The 14,018-nt window shown below is 47.2% G+C and overlaps 1 protein-coding gene and 1 non-coding gene across 2 annotated transcripts in view; both read left to right on the top strand.

Moving 5' to 3' along the window:
• Positions 1 to 14,018, top strand: part of OSBPL10 (oxysterol binding protein like 10) — a 246,816-nt gene that overhangs the window by 224,747 nt on the left and 8,051 nt on the right. The window contains exon 10 of the mRNA XM_038761397.1: positions 10,149 to 10,335. Coding sequence (XP_038617325.1) covers positions 10,149 to 10,335 — 187 coding nt within the window. The remainder of the gene's footprint in view (positions 1 to 10,148; positions 10,336 to 14,018) is intronic.
• LOC119925084 lies at positions 5,461 to 5,598 on the top strand. Its single transcript, XR_005449754.1, has one exon. It is a non-coding gene; the product is annotated as a small nucleolar RNA SNORA7 (small nucleolar RNA).

Genomic DNA, 14,018 nt, shown 5'->3' on the forward strand with positions numbered 1-14,018 from the left:
ACCTTGAAAGAAACAAATAAAAAAAAAAACCTTTTACCTCTGCATCTTTTTATCCTCCAGATCAATACTTGCAGGCTTCTCTGTCATTTAGAACACTGGGCATCTCGCCATCGTTTCAGATGCATTCATTTTGAGTTGCTTGGCCCAGCAGGGAGAGAAGAGAAAGTAGAAAGAAAGAAAAATTCAGAAATAGAAATCGAAGAATGAATCCAGAAGAAGAGAGGGGCAGCCCGCTGTTAAAGGACTAAACTAGGCAAACTGAGACTGAACCAAAAGGAAAGTCTGGACGCATGGGCCAGTAATTCTCAGATTGGATCAGGGAAGAGGGATGGAGGGAGGAACTATCTGGTCCCACGTAAGTCCTGGGAGAGATGGAGAAGTTGGGTATTTCAAGGCAAGAATAAGTGTTCCAGTGCATAAAACGGTGTAATTTGTGAGTCTTGAGGAAAGCTCCTAATTTGGGATGCCGTTCTGAAGAAGGGGAAAGCTGCCATTCGATACAGAATTTTATTTAAGGAAGTATGGAGGGTGGGTACCTGGAAATGGTGAGAAGCAGCATGGCCTAGTGGTAAGAGCGCAGGCCTGGGAGTGCGAGGACCTGGGTTCTAATCTCACCTCTGCCACTTGTCGTCTGTGTGATCTTGGGCAAGTCACTTCTCTTTCCTCATTTGTAAAGTGGGCATTCAATCCTGTTCTCCCTCCTAGTCTGTGAGTCCCATATGGGACCTGATTATCTTGTATCTACCCCAGCATTTAGTACAGTGCTTGGCACATAATAAGCACTTAACAATTACCATACAAAAATCAGGAAAATCTCAAAGGCATATCTTTCCAACTTCTAATACATTAACTTCCCAAGAGAGGATAAAAGAGACAGAACTGAGTCTAGCTGGGTTGCTTTATGGGTTCATTCATTCATTCAATCATATTTATTGAGCGGTTACTGTGTGCAGAGCACTGTACTAAGCGCTTGGGAAGTCCCTACCCAACAACGGGCTCAGTCAGAATGTCCTTTAATCGATGATATAATAATAGTAATAGTAATTGTGGTATTTAAGCACTTACTATGTGGCAGGCACTGAGTGCTGAGGTGGATAGTAATTGTGGTATTTAAGCGCTTACTGTATGGCAGGCACTGAGTGCTGAGGTGGATACAAGCAAATTGGGTTGGACATATTCCCTATCCCACATGGGGCTTTCAGTCTCAATCCCCATTTTACAGATGAGGTAATTGAGGCACAGAGAAGTTGACTTGCCCAAGGTCACACAGCAGACAAGTGGCAGAGCTGGGATTAGAACCCAAAGCCTTCTGACTCCCAAGCTCCTGCTCTATCCACTAAGCCATGCTGCTTCTCTAGGGAACAGTCTGAAATCCCAAAATTACAGGATTGCTGAATATTGTATGGAGAACCTCTCCAGCCGTATAGTGGTCTACTGCTTTCTGAAAGTGAGTCCGAGTTAATAATTGCCGAGTAGGGTTCACTAGAAATTTCCATAGACAATTCAGTCTTGGTTCTCTTGAGGTCTCTCCTTCGATTCAGCCTTATCAGTTTGACTGTTCTAATTTTCCATTGTGTTTCATGGCAAAGCAATTCATGGGATAAAAATGAAAATCTCCCAGTACAGTGAGTTACTTTAGATTGGAATGATGAATTAACGGCCCCTTTTCTCTGCTTCCGTCAGTTTATGCCCATTAAGAAAGTATTTCAGTTTGCCATTTCATTTTCGGGGGGTCGGGGGGCGGTCACATTTTAAATACATTCTCCTATTCATGTTCCAGATGAAGCTAGATGTAATCGGTTGGCCCACAAAGGAACCTTTAGCCATGGGCGAAGTAGTGGGTGATTTAATGGGGAAGCACACGTCTATGAAATCCTAAAAAAAAAATGCTGAGGGGAATAATCTTCCTAGAACTTCAAGCAGGGAGTCGTAATGGGAATGTCACAGGTGAACGCAGCCATTGGCTCTGTGGTTTTTGGAAAGCTCCCCTGTCTCCGGAGCAGTTTCTAGAGATTACTGGCGCTATCGCTGGCAGGGCCCGATTTAAATAGATGCAAATATTCTCTTTCAGCTGCTTCAAACTTACACACAACATTTCATCATCAGCCCTTGAGTATGTCTCCTTATTTGATATTTCTATTTTTCCCCAGTTGGAAAAATGCTCCATATGTGCAGAAAACATGCATTGTGTGTCTGTTGAATCTCTGAATGGTTAGGTGTGGTCAACCGTTCCCAGCTGTGCACTAAATAACACTGTTTGGTTTTTTTTTTGAAGTGGTATTTGTTAAGTACTTACTATGTGCCAGGCACTGTACTAAGCAATGGAGTAGGTACAAGATAATCAGGTTGGACACGGTCCATGTCCCCCATAGGGCTCAGAGTCTTAATTCCCATTTTGCAGATGAGGTAACTGAGGCACAGGGAAGTGAAATGACTTACCCAAGGTCACACAACAGACAAATGGCAAAGCCGGAATTAGAATCCAGGTCCTTTGACTTCCAAGCCTTTGCTCTTTCCACTAGGCCGTGCTTCTTCTTACTACGACTACTTCTATTTCCTCTTCTTTTTCTTCTTTTGAGACCCTCAGATATGCAATGCAACCAGTCCGAGACTCAGAGAAAGTAAATGTCCATATTTGTTTCTCTGTTAATACCCAATGACAGATGCTAATATTTAGCTTTCCTTCACCTCAGCCTTAGACAAGACCACCCTCAAAGAAATCCAAGCAATTGAGAAAGAAAGGCTTTTAGAAGGGCGCACAGAAGAAGCAGCATGGCCTAGTGGAAAGAGCACATATCTGGAAGTCAGAGGATGTGGGTTCTAATCCTGCCTCCACCACATGTCTGCTCTGTGACCCTGGGCAAGTCACTTAACTTTCTGCGCCTCAGTTACCTCTTCTGTGAAATGGGGATTAAGACTGTGCGCCCCATGTGGGACAAGGGCTGTGTGTGACCTGACCTGATAATAATATAATAATAATAATGGCATTTATTAAGCGCTTACTATGTGCAAAGCACTGTTCTAAGTGCTGGTTATGAGATGCAGCGTGACTTAGTGGAAAGAGCTTGGGTTTGGGAGTCAGAGGTCATGGGTTCTAATCCCGCCTCTGCCACTTGTCAGCTGTGTGATTTTGGGCAAGTTACTTAACTTCTCTGTGCCTCGGTTACCTCATCTGTAAAAGGGGGATTAAGGCTATGAGCCCCATGTGTGACAACCGAATTACCTTGTATCTACCCTAGTGCTTAGAACAGTGCTTGGCACATAGTAAGCGCTTAACAAATGCCATCATTATTATTACCTTGTTTCTACCCCAACACTTAGAACAGTGCTTAGTGCATAGTAAGTGCTTAACAAATACCACAGTCTGCTAGGGTCTGCAGAGGGTCGGGGAGCGTGATCTCATTCATTGTTCATCTGCTGCCCCTCCTATCATCCATAGTTCTCCTTTTTATCAGGGAGCCGAAAGGCACTAGAGGAGATCAATCAATCCGTAGCATTTATTGAGCACTTACTGAGTGCTGAGCACTATACTAAGCACATGGAAAGTACAGCTCAACAGACTTAGCAGACATGTTCCCTGCCCATTAACGAGATCACAGTCTAGAGGGGGAGACAGACATTAATGAGAATAAATAAGTAATTTTTAATACATAATTTAAAGATACATACATTCATGTGGTGGGATTGGTGGATGGGATGAATATCAAATGTCCAAAGGTCACAGATCCAAGTGCATAGATGACCCAGAAGGGAGAGCGAGCTGGGGAAAAGAGGGCTTATTCGGGGAAGACCTCTTGGAGGAGGTGTGACTTTGATAATGGTTTGAAGGTAGAGAGAGTGGTGTTCTGGTGTATATGGAGGGGGAGAGAGTTCCAGGCTAGTGGGAAAGGGGTCGTCGGCGAGATAGGTGAAATTGGGGCGCAGTGAGTAAACTGGCTGTAGAAGAGCGGAGTATGTGCAGGGATTGTTTCTCTTTTTTGCTGTATTGTACTCCTGAGTGCTTAGTACAGTGCTCTGCATACAGTAAGCGCTCAATAAATACGATTGAATGAATGAGATCAATGAGGTGAGGTAGGATGGGGCGAGCTGATTGAGTGTTTCAAAGCCAATGATAAGGAGTTTCTGTTTGATGTGGAGGTGGGTGAGAAGTAAAGCAATCTTGGCTTTTCATTCATTCATTCATTCAATCGTAGTTATTGAGCGCTTACTGTGTGCAGAGCACTGTACTAAATCAATCAACCAATCAATCGTATTTATTGAGCGCTTACTGTGTGCAGAGCACTGTACTAAGCGCTTGGGAAGTACAAGTTGGCAACATATAGAGACAGTCCCTACCCAACAGTGGGCTCACAGTCTAAAAGGGGGAGACAGAGAACAAAACCAAACGTACTAACAAAATAAAATAAATAGAATAGATATATACAAGCAAAATAAATAAATAGAGTAAAAAATATGTACAAACATATATACATATATACAGGTGCTGTGGGCTTGGGAAGTACAGGTTGGCAACATATAGAGACGGTCCCTACCCAACAGTGGGCTCACAGTCTTTTCTGTCCCAGCTACGGGGCGGCCAGTAGTAATCCATGAGTTGCCTGCTGTGAGGACAAGATATGGTTGAGAAAGATGAGGAGGCAGACAGGGGAAAGAGAGACAAGGACACCTCTCCCATCTCTGTCGGCTCCATCATTCGCAGACTGGCTATTAAAAAAATTGGTGGGCGGATAGGTTTTCTGAAAGTAGGTGTGAATTGAACTACGTCTATTCCTTTGGAATAGGTTATTTGGAAGCCCCATCCCCTGGAATCCTGGCTTTCTGGAAAAATTGGTAACCTACTCTGGCGCGCTAGGGTACGAGGACGTCTTTCGCTCCATCATTCGCAGACTGGCTATTAAAAAAAATTGGTGGGCTGATAGGTTTTCTGAAAGTGGGTGTGAATTGAACTACTTCTATTCCTTTGGAATAGGTTATTTGGAAGCCCCACCCCCTGGAATCCTGGCTTTCTGGAAAAATTGGTAACTACTCTGGCTCGCTAGGGTACAAGGACGTCTTTCGCTCCATCATTCGCAGACTGGTTATTAAAAAAAATTGGTGGGCTGATAGGTTTTCTGAAAGTGGGTGTGAATTGAACTACTTCTATTCCTTTGGAATAGGTTATTTGGAAGCCCCACCCCCTGGAATCCTGGCTTTCTGGAAAAATTGGTAACTACTCTGGCTCGCTAGGGTACAAGGACGTCTTTCGCTCCATCATTCGCAGACTGGTTATTAAAAAAAATTGGTGGGCTGATAGGTTTTCTGAAAGTGGGTGTGAATTGAACTACTTCTATTCCTTTGGAATAGGTTATTTGGAAGCCCCACCCCCTGGAATCCTGGCTTTCTGGAAAAATTGGTAACCTACTCTGGCTCGCTAGGGTACGAGGACGTCTTTCAATGTTTAGCACATGCTAATGAGTTTTGCCCCTCTCAGCATCGTGCCTGGAGAGTTTCCAATACTCTACCAGTCTCGGCTATGGGAGGGAGAGTCAAGTCGAGGCCTACCCATTCCATTCCGAGCTTGGGCAGTGGTTAGCGAGTGGAAGGCAATCTGCTACAAGTCAAAACTCACCTGTGCTGGGCAGCAGCGGCGAGGGAGAGAGTCGAGGGTGGAGATTCAAGTTTACTGCGCGGAAGAAGGTAATGGTAAACCAATTCCATATTTTTACCAAGGAAACGCTATGGATACACTACCAGAACGATCGCAGATGGAGAGCGGGGCGTTCTGGCGTCCATGGTGTCGCTATGGATCGGAAATGACTCGACGGCAATACAAGACAACCTACTTTGGAAGGTTGAGGTTGATAAAGAGGTGGCGACTATAGGAATTGTGGCCCGTGCAGGATCCCCAGACACGAGGAAAAAGTTGTTAAACTCCCTGTTGCCGGTGCTGGGAATGAGGAAGACAGATTGCTGTTTGGGAGGTGCCTTGGCCCCGCTTATAAGCGGGACTCGTAGGCATTGCTCTGTCATCATCATCATCATCAATCGTATTTATTGAGCGCTTACTATGTGCAGAGCACTGTACTAAGCGCTTGGGAAGTACAAATTGGCAACACATAAAGACAGTCGCTACCCAACAGTGGGCTCACAGTCTAAAAGGGGGAGACAGAGAACAAAACCAAACATACCAACAAAATAAAATAAATAGGATAGATATGTACAAGTAAAATAAATAAATAAATAGAGTAATAAATATGTACAACCATATATACATATATACAGGTGCTGTGGGGAAGGGAAGGAGGTAGGATGGGGGGATGGAGAGGGGGAAGAGGGGGAGAGGAAGGAAAGGGCTCAGTCTGGGAAGGCCTCCTGGAGGAGGTGAGCTCTCAGCAGGGCCTTGAAGGGAAAAAATATGGAACGCTTCACGAATTTGCGTGTCACAGTATTGCTCTTCTCCCTTGGCACCTCTGATTCTTCCTTTTCAACTTATACCACCTTTCAAGGTTTCCCCACCGCAACCGATTCCCACTCGTCCATGGTTTTCAAATCCACCAAGGGGCGGAGGGGTTGCTGCTATTTACACGTCCTTGTCATTAACACTGGCTTAGTTAATTCCAGCAGTTGTTTCCAGAAGCACTATGCTGGGATAATTAGAACGAGGTAAATGCTTGGGGATCTGCCTTGGCTCTCTCGAGTGGAGGGGACTTGTCTTCTAGTCCCTCTCATCTTATGAAATCTCTCGCTCCATCCCTTCTCCCCTCCTTAACTTCCATCTTCAACCGCTCACTCTCCACTGGTTCCTTCCCCTCTGCCTTCAAACATGCCCATGTCTCTCCCATCCTAAAAAAACCCTCTCTTGACCCCACCTCACCTTCTAGTTATCGTCCCATATCCCTCCTACCATTCCTTTCCAAACTCCTTGAACGAGTTGTCTACACGCGCTGCCTAGAATTCCTCAACAACAACTCTCTCCTCGACCCCCTCCAGTCTGGCTTCCGTCCCCTTCATTCCACGGAAACTGCCCTCTCAAAGGTCACCAATGACCTCCTGCTTGCCAAATCCAACGGCTCATACTCTGTCCTAATCCTCCTCGACCTCTCAGCTGCCTTTGACACTGTGGACCACCCCCTTCTCCTCAACACGCTATCTGACCTTGGCTTCACAGACTCCGTCCTCTCCTGGTTCTCCTCTTATCTCTCCGGTCGTTCATTCTCAGTCTCTTTTGCGGGCTCCTCCTCCCCCACCCACCCCCTTACTGTGGGGGTTCCTCAAGGTTCAGTTCTTGGTCCCCTTCTGTTCTCGATCTACACTTGCTCCCTTGGTGACCTCATTCGCTCCCACGGCTTCAACTCTCATCTCTACGCTGATGACACCCAAATCTACATCTCTGCCCCTGCTCTCTCCCCCTCCCTCCAGGCTCGCATCTCCTCCTGCCTTCAGGACATCTCCATCTGGATGTCTGCCCGCCACCCAAAACTCAACATGTCCAAGACTGAACTCCTTGTCTTCCCTCCCAAACCCTGCCCCCTCCCTGACTTTCCCATCTCTGTTGACGGCACTACCATCTTTTCCGTCTCACGAGCCCGCAACCTTGGTGTCATCCTCGACTCCACTCTCTCGTTCACCCCTCACGTCCAATCCGTCACCAAAACCTGCCGGTCTCAGCTCCGCAACATTGCCAAGATCCGCCCTTTCCTCTCCATCCAAACCGCTACCCTGCTAATTCAAGCTCTCATCCTATCCCGTCTGGACTACAGCACTAGCCTTCTCTCTGATCTCCCATCCTCGTGTCTCTCTCCACTTCAATCCATACTTCATGCTGCTGCCCGGATTATCTTTGTCCAGAAACGCTCTGGACATATTACTCCCCTCCTCAAAAACCTCCAATGGCTACCGATCAATCTGCGCATCAGGCAGAAACTCCTCACCCTGGGCTTCAAGGCTGTCCATCACCTCGCCCCCTCCTACCTCACCTCCCTTCTCTCCTTCTACTGCCCAGCCCGCACCCTCCGCTCCTCCACCACTAATCTCCTCACTGTACCTCGCTCTCGCCTGTCCCGCCATCGACCCCCGGCCCCCGTCCTCCCCCGGGCCTGGAATGCCCTCCCTCCCTCTGCCCATCCGCCAAGCTCGCTCTCTTCCTCCCTTCAAGGCCCTGCTGAGAGCTCACCTCCTCCAGGAGGCCTTCCCAGACTGAGCCCCTTCTTTCCTCTCCCCCTCGTCCCCCTCTCCATCCCCCCGTCTTACCTCCTTCCCTTCCCCACAGCACCTGTATATATGTATATATGGTTGTACATATTTATTACTCTATTTATTTATTTATTTATTTATTTTACTTGTACATTTCTATCCTACTTATTTTATTTTGTTGGTATGTTTGGTTCTGTTCTCTGTCTCCCCCTTTTAGACTGTGAGCCCACTGTTGGGTAGCGACTGTCTCTATGTGATGCCAATTTGTACTTCCCAAGCGCTTAGTACAGTGCTCTGCACATAGTAAGCGCTCAATAAATACGATTGATTGATTGATTGATTCCAGTATGCAGTGTGGCTTCCGGGGGATGTATACAGACTAAGGTCTGTGTAAGGCTGAGACAATATCTAGAGAAGCAGCGTGGCTCAGCGGAAAGAGCACGGGCTTTGGAGTCAGAGGTCATGGGTTCAAATCCCGACTCCGCCACATGTCTGCTGTGTGATCTTGGGCAAGTCATTTAACTTCTCTGGGCCTCAGTTACCTCATCTGTAAAATGGGGATGAAGACTGTGAGCCCCACGTGGGACAACCTGATCACCCTGTATCCTCCCCAGCGCTTAGAACAGTGCTTTGCACATAGTAAGCGCTTAACAAATGCCAATTATTATTATTATTAATATCTAGCTTGAAGCAGGGTAGTGTGTCTTCTCCCTAATAATTGTAATTATGGTATTTGTTAATCGCTTATTACGTGTCAAGCAGTGTTGTAAGCACTGGGGTAGTCCCTGTCCCACGTGGGGCTCACGGTTGAAGTAGGAAGGGAGAAGAGGTGTTCCCTGGGGCAGAAGTGGCCACCCTCTAGACTGTAAGCTTTTGTGGGCAGGGAACGTTCCTGTTTATTGTTACATTATACTCTCCCAAGCGCTTAATACAGTACTTTGCACACAGTAGAGAAGCAGCGCGGCTCACTGGAAAGAACACGGGCTTGGGAGCCAGTGGTCATGGGTTCTAATCCCGGCTCCACCACCTGTCAGCTGTGTGACTTTGGGCAAGTCACTTAAGTTCTCTGGGCCTCAGTTACCTCATCTGTAAAATGGGGATTAAGACCGTGAGCCCCATGTGGGACAACCTGATTACCTTGTATCCACCCCAGTGCTTAGAACAGTGCTTGGAACATAGTAAGCGCGTAACAAATGCCCTCATTATTTTTATTTGGAAAGAGCACGGGCTTTGGAGTCAGAGGTCGTGGGTTCGAATCCCGGCTCCGCCACATGTCTGCTGTGTGACCTTGGGCAAGTCACTTAACTTCTCTGAGCCTCAGTTACCTCATCTGTAAAATGGGGACTAAGACTGTGAGCCCCACGTGGGACAACCTGATCACTCTGTATCCCCCCAAGCGCTTAGAACAGTGCTTTGCACATAGTAAGCGCTTAACAAATGCCAACATTATTATTATTATTATTATTATTATTATTATTATTATTATTACAGAAAGCGCTCAATAAATGCGATTGAATTGAATGAAGAAATGAAAGGATGGCCCCCAAGGTCACATCTGGCCATCCTCCTGTAGGCTCGGTTGTCTATGTGTTGGGTCCCACGGGCTTAAGAGCATTTGTAAGAGCCAGACCGCTCTTTTCAACTCTGCCTTCTCCTCTCCCCTCTTCCTGGGGCCCAATCAATCAGTCAATCGTATTTATTGAGCGCTTACTGTGTGCAGAGCACTGTACTAAGCGCTTGGGAAGTACAAGTTGGCAACATATAGAGACAGTCCCTACCCAGCAGTGGGCTCACAGTCTAAAAGGCCCACTGGGAAAAGCGTTGGTCTGGTCAGACGCTCAGGACTCGGGGCTGGTGGGCAGTGGCAATTTGTACTCGCCGATCGATGGCCGTTTCCCTGCCGCTGGTGGGGATGGTAGTGTGTTCCCACGCCAAGCTCACTGAGCCGTTTTTCCCCCCGCTCTTTTTCCCCTTAGGGGTTCTTAACCTGTTGGAGCACGAAGAGGAGTACGTGTTCACCTTGCCCAGTGCCTACGCACGCTCTATCCTCACTGTCCCGTGGGTGGAACTTGGCGGGAAGGTCAACATCAACTGTGCCAAGACCGGCTACTCCGCTACAGTCACCTTTCACACCAAGCCTTTCTACGGGGGCAAAGTCCACAGGTAGGAGAAGGGCAGCCTGTCTTCAACGCTGCCGAGAGTGGTCGCGTTACAGGAGGCTGCTTGTCGGCTGAATGCGACCCTCGGGTTCCTTCCTCTGTTCGCCTTGTGGGTTGCTTTTCTTAACTCCGGGGGAACAAAGGAGAGCACAGACCCACGACCGTGTGGAATTAAACCCCGGGGTTTTTAGCAGTCGGATGTCGCTCTCTTTGTGAGCCATCCTTTTCACCAGGAGCAGCATTTTGGTTTTTGTGCGCGTGGCCCACCTGGAGTGAGCAAGTAGAGGAGATGGTGTCCTCAGTCTCAGCCTTCCCCGATGTTTTTGGTTGAGGAGCCACCCACCAGCTGCTTCCCTCATCTCCGCTCCTCATTAACTCTCCCCTCCACCCTGGTCCCTGCCATTCCCAGCCAGCAGCCTGGGGGTTTGGAGAGAGCATTAGCCACTTACAGTGGGCATTTTTGTGCCCCGCAGGAACCCCGGGCCCCATCTGGATCACTGGGGTGTCTATGATTTGCCCTCATTTTTGGAATCCAAGATTCTACTCCTTGGAACACCCCAGGGGGCTCCCCAAGTCTCCCTGGCTGCAGGGAACCAGCTCCACATCAGCAAGGTTTGCGCACCTTTCCTAACTCCTGAAATTCCCCAGGCTCAGTGATCAGGAGCCCTCATGGAACACAAAAAATCGGGGCCACAGAGGTAGCTACTGCAAAGGAACTTTCTCCCGTTTATTGTATTCTGAATTTTATCCATTAAAAAGGGTGAAAATAAATCTAAAGAGCCTACGGAAGAAACTCAGACACGGGCCAGTAGTTCAAATCATAGTCTTTTAGATGTTTAGAAAGAATACTTGGGGTTGGTGTGGAACAATCTTTTAAATATGCGAAGTTTCCACTTTGCAAACGGCATGGGATGTAAGAGAAAATGGCCCCTAAGAGTGGAGGTGAGGAAATATGATGTAGAAGTAGAGTTACTGAGTTTGGAGCTGGTACTCTAGAAGTTTTTTATGGTCTCGCTTCACCCCAACAGGTTCCTCCTCGTCTTTCGGCCCCTCTTATGCCTTATTGTGGCGGTTGGGATAATGCTGCGGTTGTCCTCTGTAGACAGGCAGGAGCCAGGTCTGGCCATGCTCCTGCAACTGACATCAGAAATGTTTGAATAAGGGAACAAAAGTGTAATGCGAAATGGGCCTGGGCGGTCGAGGTTTGGACCCTGGCTTGGTTGTATCTTGTGCTTGGAAGTTGCTAACAGGGCTGAAGGAGAACATTTCCTGGTGGCCCAACTTGCCCACCCAGTGGATGCTCAGCAGTCCAGTGGATTGTTTAGTAAGCAAAACATTTCCAAAATATGAAGTAAAACAGGAAGGTGATGACTCTTAATGTGAGAACTTACGTTATCCAAGAAAACTGATTTTTTTTTCTCCCCAGACGATGATGATGATCGTGGTAATTATTTTAAGCGCTTACCTGCCAAGCACTGTGACATGCTGGTGTACAGACAGTCAGATACATAGAATAGTCTGGCATGGTAGGTCAGTTAACCTGTCGTATTTATTGAGTACTTACTGAGTGCAGAGCGCTGTACTAAACACTTGGAAGAGTACAATCTAACAGACCCATTCCCTGCCCACAGAAAGCTTAGAGTCTAGAAGCTCAGTCCCTGACCTAAACAAGATTTGTAGTCATGGGGATGGGAGGAAGGAGAACAGATATTTTACCCCCAATCAGTGGTAGTGTGTGCAGAGCACTGTACTAACTGCTTGGCATACAATACAATAGAGTTGGTAGACATGGTCCCTGCCCACAAGGAGCTTTCAGACCAGCTTACTGAAGAGGAAACTGAGGCTCAGAGAAGTTAAAAGACTTGCCCCAAATCACCCGGCAGGCAAGTAGCTGAGCCGCGACTGCCTGGGTCTCCTGTCTCCTAAGCATGTACTGTTCCACTAGGACCCACTCTTAAGGATATCAGCTGGGAAAGCTGTGAGCTCAGGTCCAAATCCCTATGTCACTTTAAAATTGATCGAGACTTATAGAACAGAAATGCTAAAAATCCAGTGAAACAAAACTCAAAGCATTGTGGCACAGCCCTGGGAGCGCTTACCGTATGCAGAGATCAGCCCAGCAGGCAATGGCCAGAAATGAAGTGACAAATTGGAACGGAGGTGCAGGGTTGAGGGAGAAATATAAACCTCATCAGGCTCAGTGGGAACCAGTGCAAAATGCAGCATGAAGGTATCTTTTCAGGTCACGACGTGAAAGGCCGGCATGGTAGGACAAGTTAGCCTGTCGTATTTATTGAGCGCTTACCGGGTGCAGAGTACTGTACTAAGCACGTGGAAGAGTACAATCTAACAGACCCATTCCCTGCCACAGTTAGCTTATGGTTTAGAAGGATCAGTCTAGGGGTCACTTGGCTGTCCCTTTGGCCTTTCCCCCACACTCCCTGACGAAATGTCACCATTAAGTATAGTGTCACCTTGAATATCTATTCTATTTATTTTATTTTGTTAGTATGTTTGGTTTTGTTCTCTGTATCCCCCTTCTAGACTGTGAGCCCGCTGTTGGGTAGGGACTGTCTCTATGTGTTGCCGACTTGCACTTCCCAAGCGCTTAGTACAGTGCTCTGCACACAGTAAGCGCTCAATAAATACGATCGATTGATTGAAACCTAAAGGGCAGCAATTCATGGTCTTATCCCCAACATGCCTGTGCCGATTTACATTTGAGAATAAATTCATGTCATTCATTGTTTCCTTACATAATTTGGCCTACTGGGTGAATGAATGAAATTGACAGAATTTGTACTTCCCAAGCGCTTAGTACAGTGCTCTGCACATAGTAAGAGCTCAATAAATACGATTGATGATGATGATGACAGAACTTAGAGAGGGACACATGCCCACTTGGTGCTGAATACAAAACCGAAAAGCCCAAAGAGAACTGAGCAGCCGTGGGCAAAAAACATCCCTCTTCTCTACCATTTCAGCTTTCTCAAAAAGAGAAATTCAAGAAAAAAAAAAAATCAGTTTCTGCCTTTTGACAAACATTTTCATTCCCTTTAATGGAGTGAAATGAAGAGAACTCTGCTAAACAGAAGTAGAGTTTGAGTGCCCTCACTGACCCTATAAAAAGCCAGTGAAGGCTTCCTGGCGCCAGCCCCACCCGGGGATCGGACGCGGGCTCGGGGCCCCGGAGATCGGGACAGACCGAGCCTGGATGGAATATAAGTGTGGCGGAGTCCGTTGAAAGTGTGGCTGTCCTGGTGTGTTCTTCCACGGACCATGCTGTAACTCCCTACAAAAGGGTGGTCAGTGGGTTGGGAGCATTTACACGTGTAACGGGGTCTCAGCCGATATTTGTAATCTGGCAATTCCCCATAAGGTAATGCAAGTGACATTTGAAGCCATTAACCGGAGGTATTTATTAAGGGCTTAATGTGTGCAGGGTACTGTACTGAATGCTTGTGAGCGTACGGTACAAATCGAGTGACTAGGCATGTTCCCTGCCCAGAGGGAACTTACCTCTATCTCAGTAACACCCTTTAAGGAAAGGTTGAGGATTCAGCCTCCGAGCCACTGTTAGTAGGGGAGATACCGATTTAAAGTTGAAAGCCTAGACAAATCAATGCTCAGTGTTCATTCAGAGCAGTGGGTGTTTTTCCTTTTGTCAGCACGTGCTCTGTCAGGAGC

This window comes from Tachyglossus aculeatus, chromosome 2 (assembly GCF_015852505.1).
Source record: "Tachyglossus aculeatus isolate mTacAcu1 chromosome 2, mTacAcu1.pri, whole genome shotgun sequence".
Taxonomy (NCBI): domain Eukaryota; kingdom Metazoa; phylum Chordata; class Mammalia; order Monotremata; family Tachyglossidae; genus Tachyglossus; species Tachyglossus aculeatus.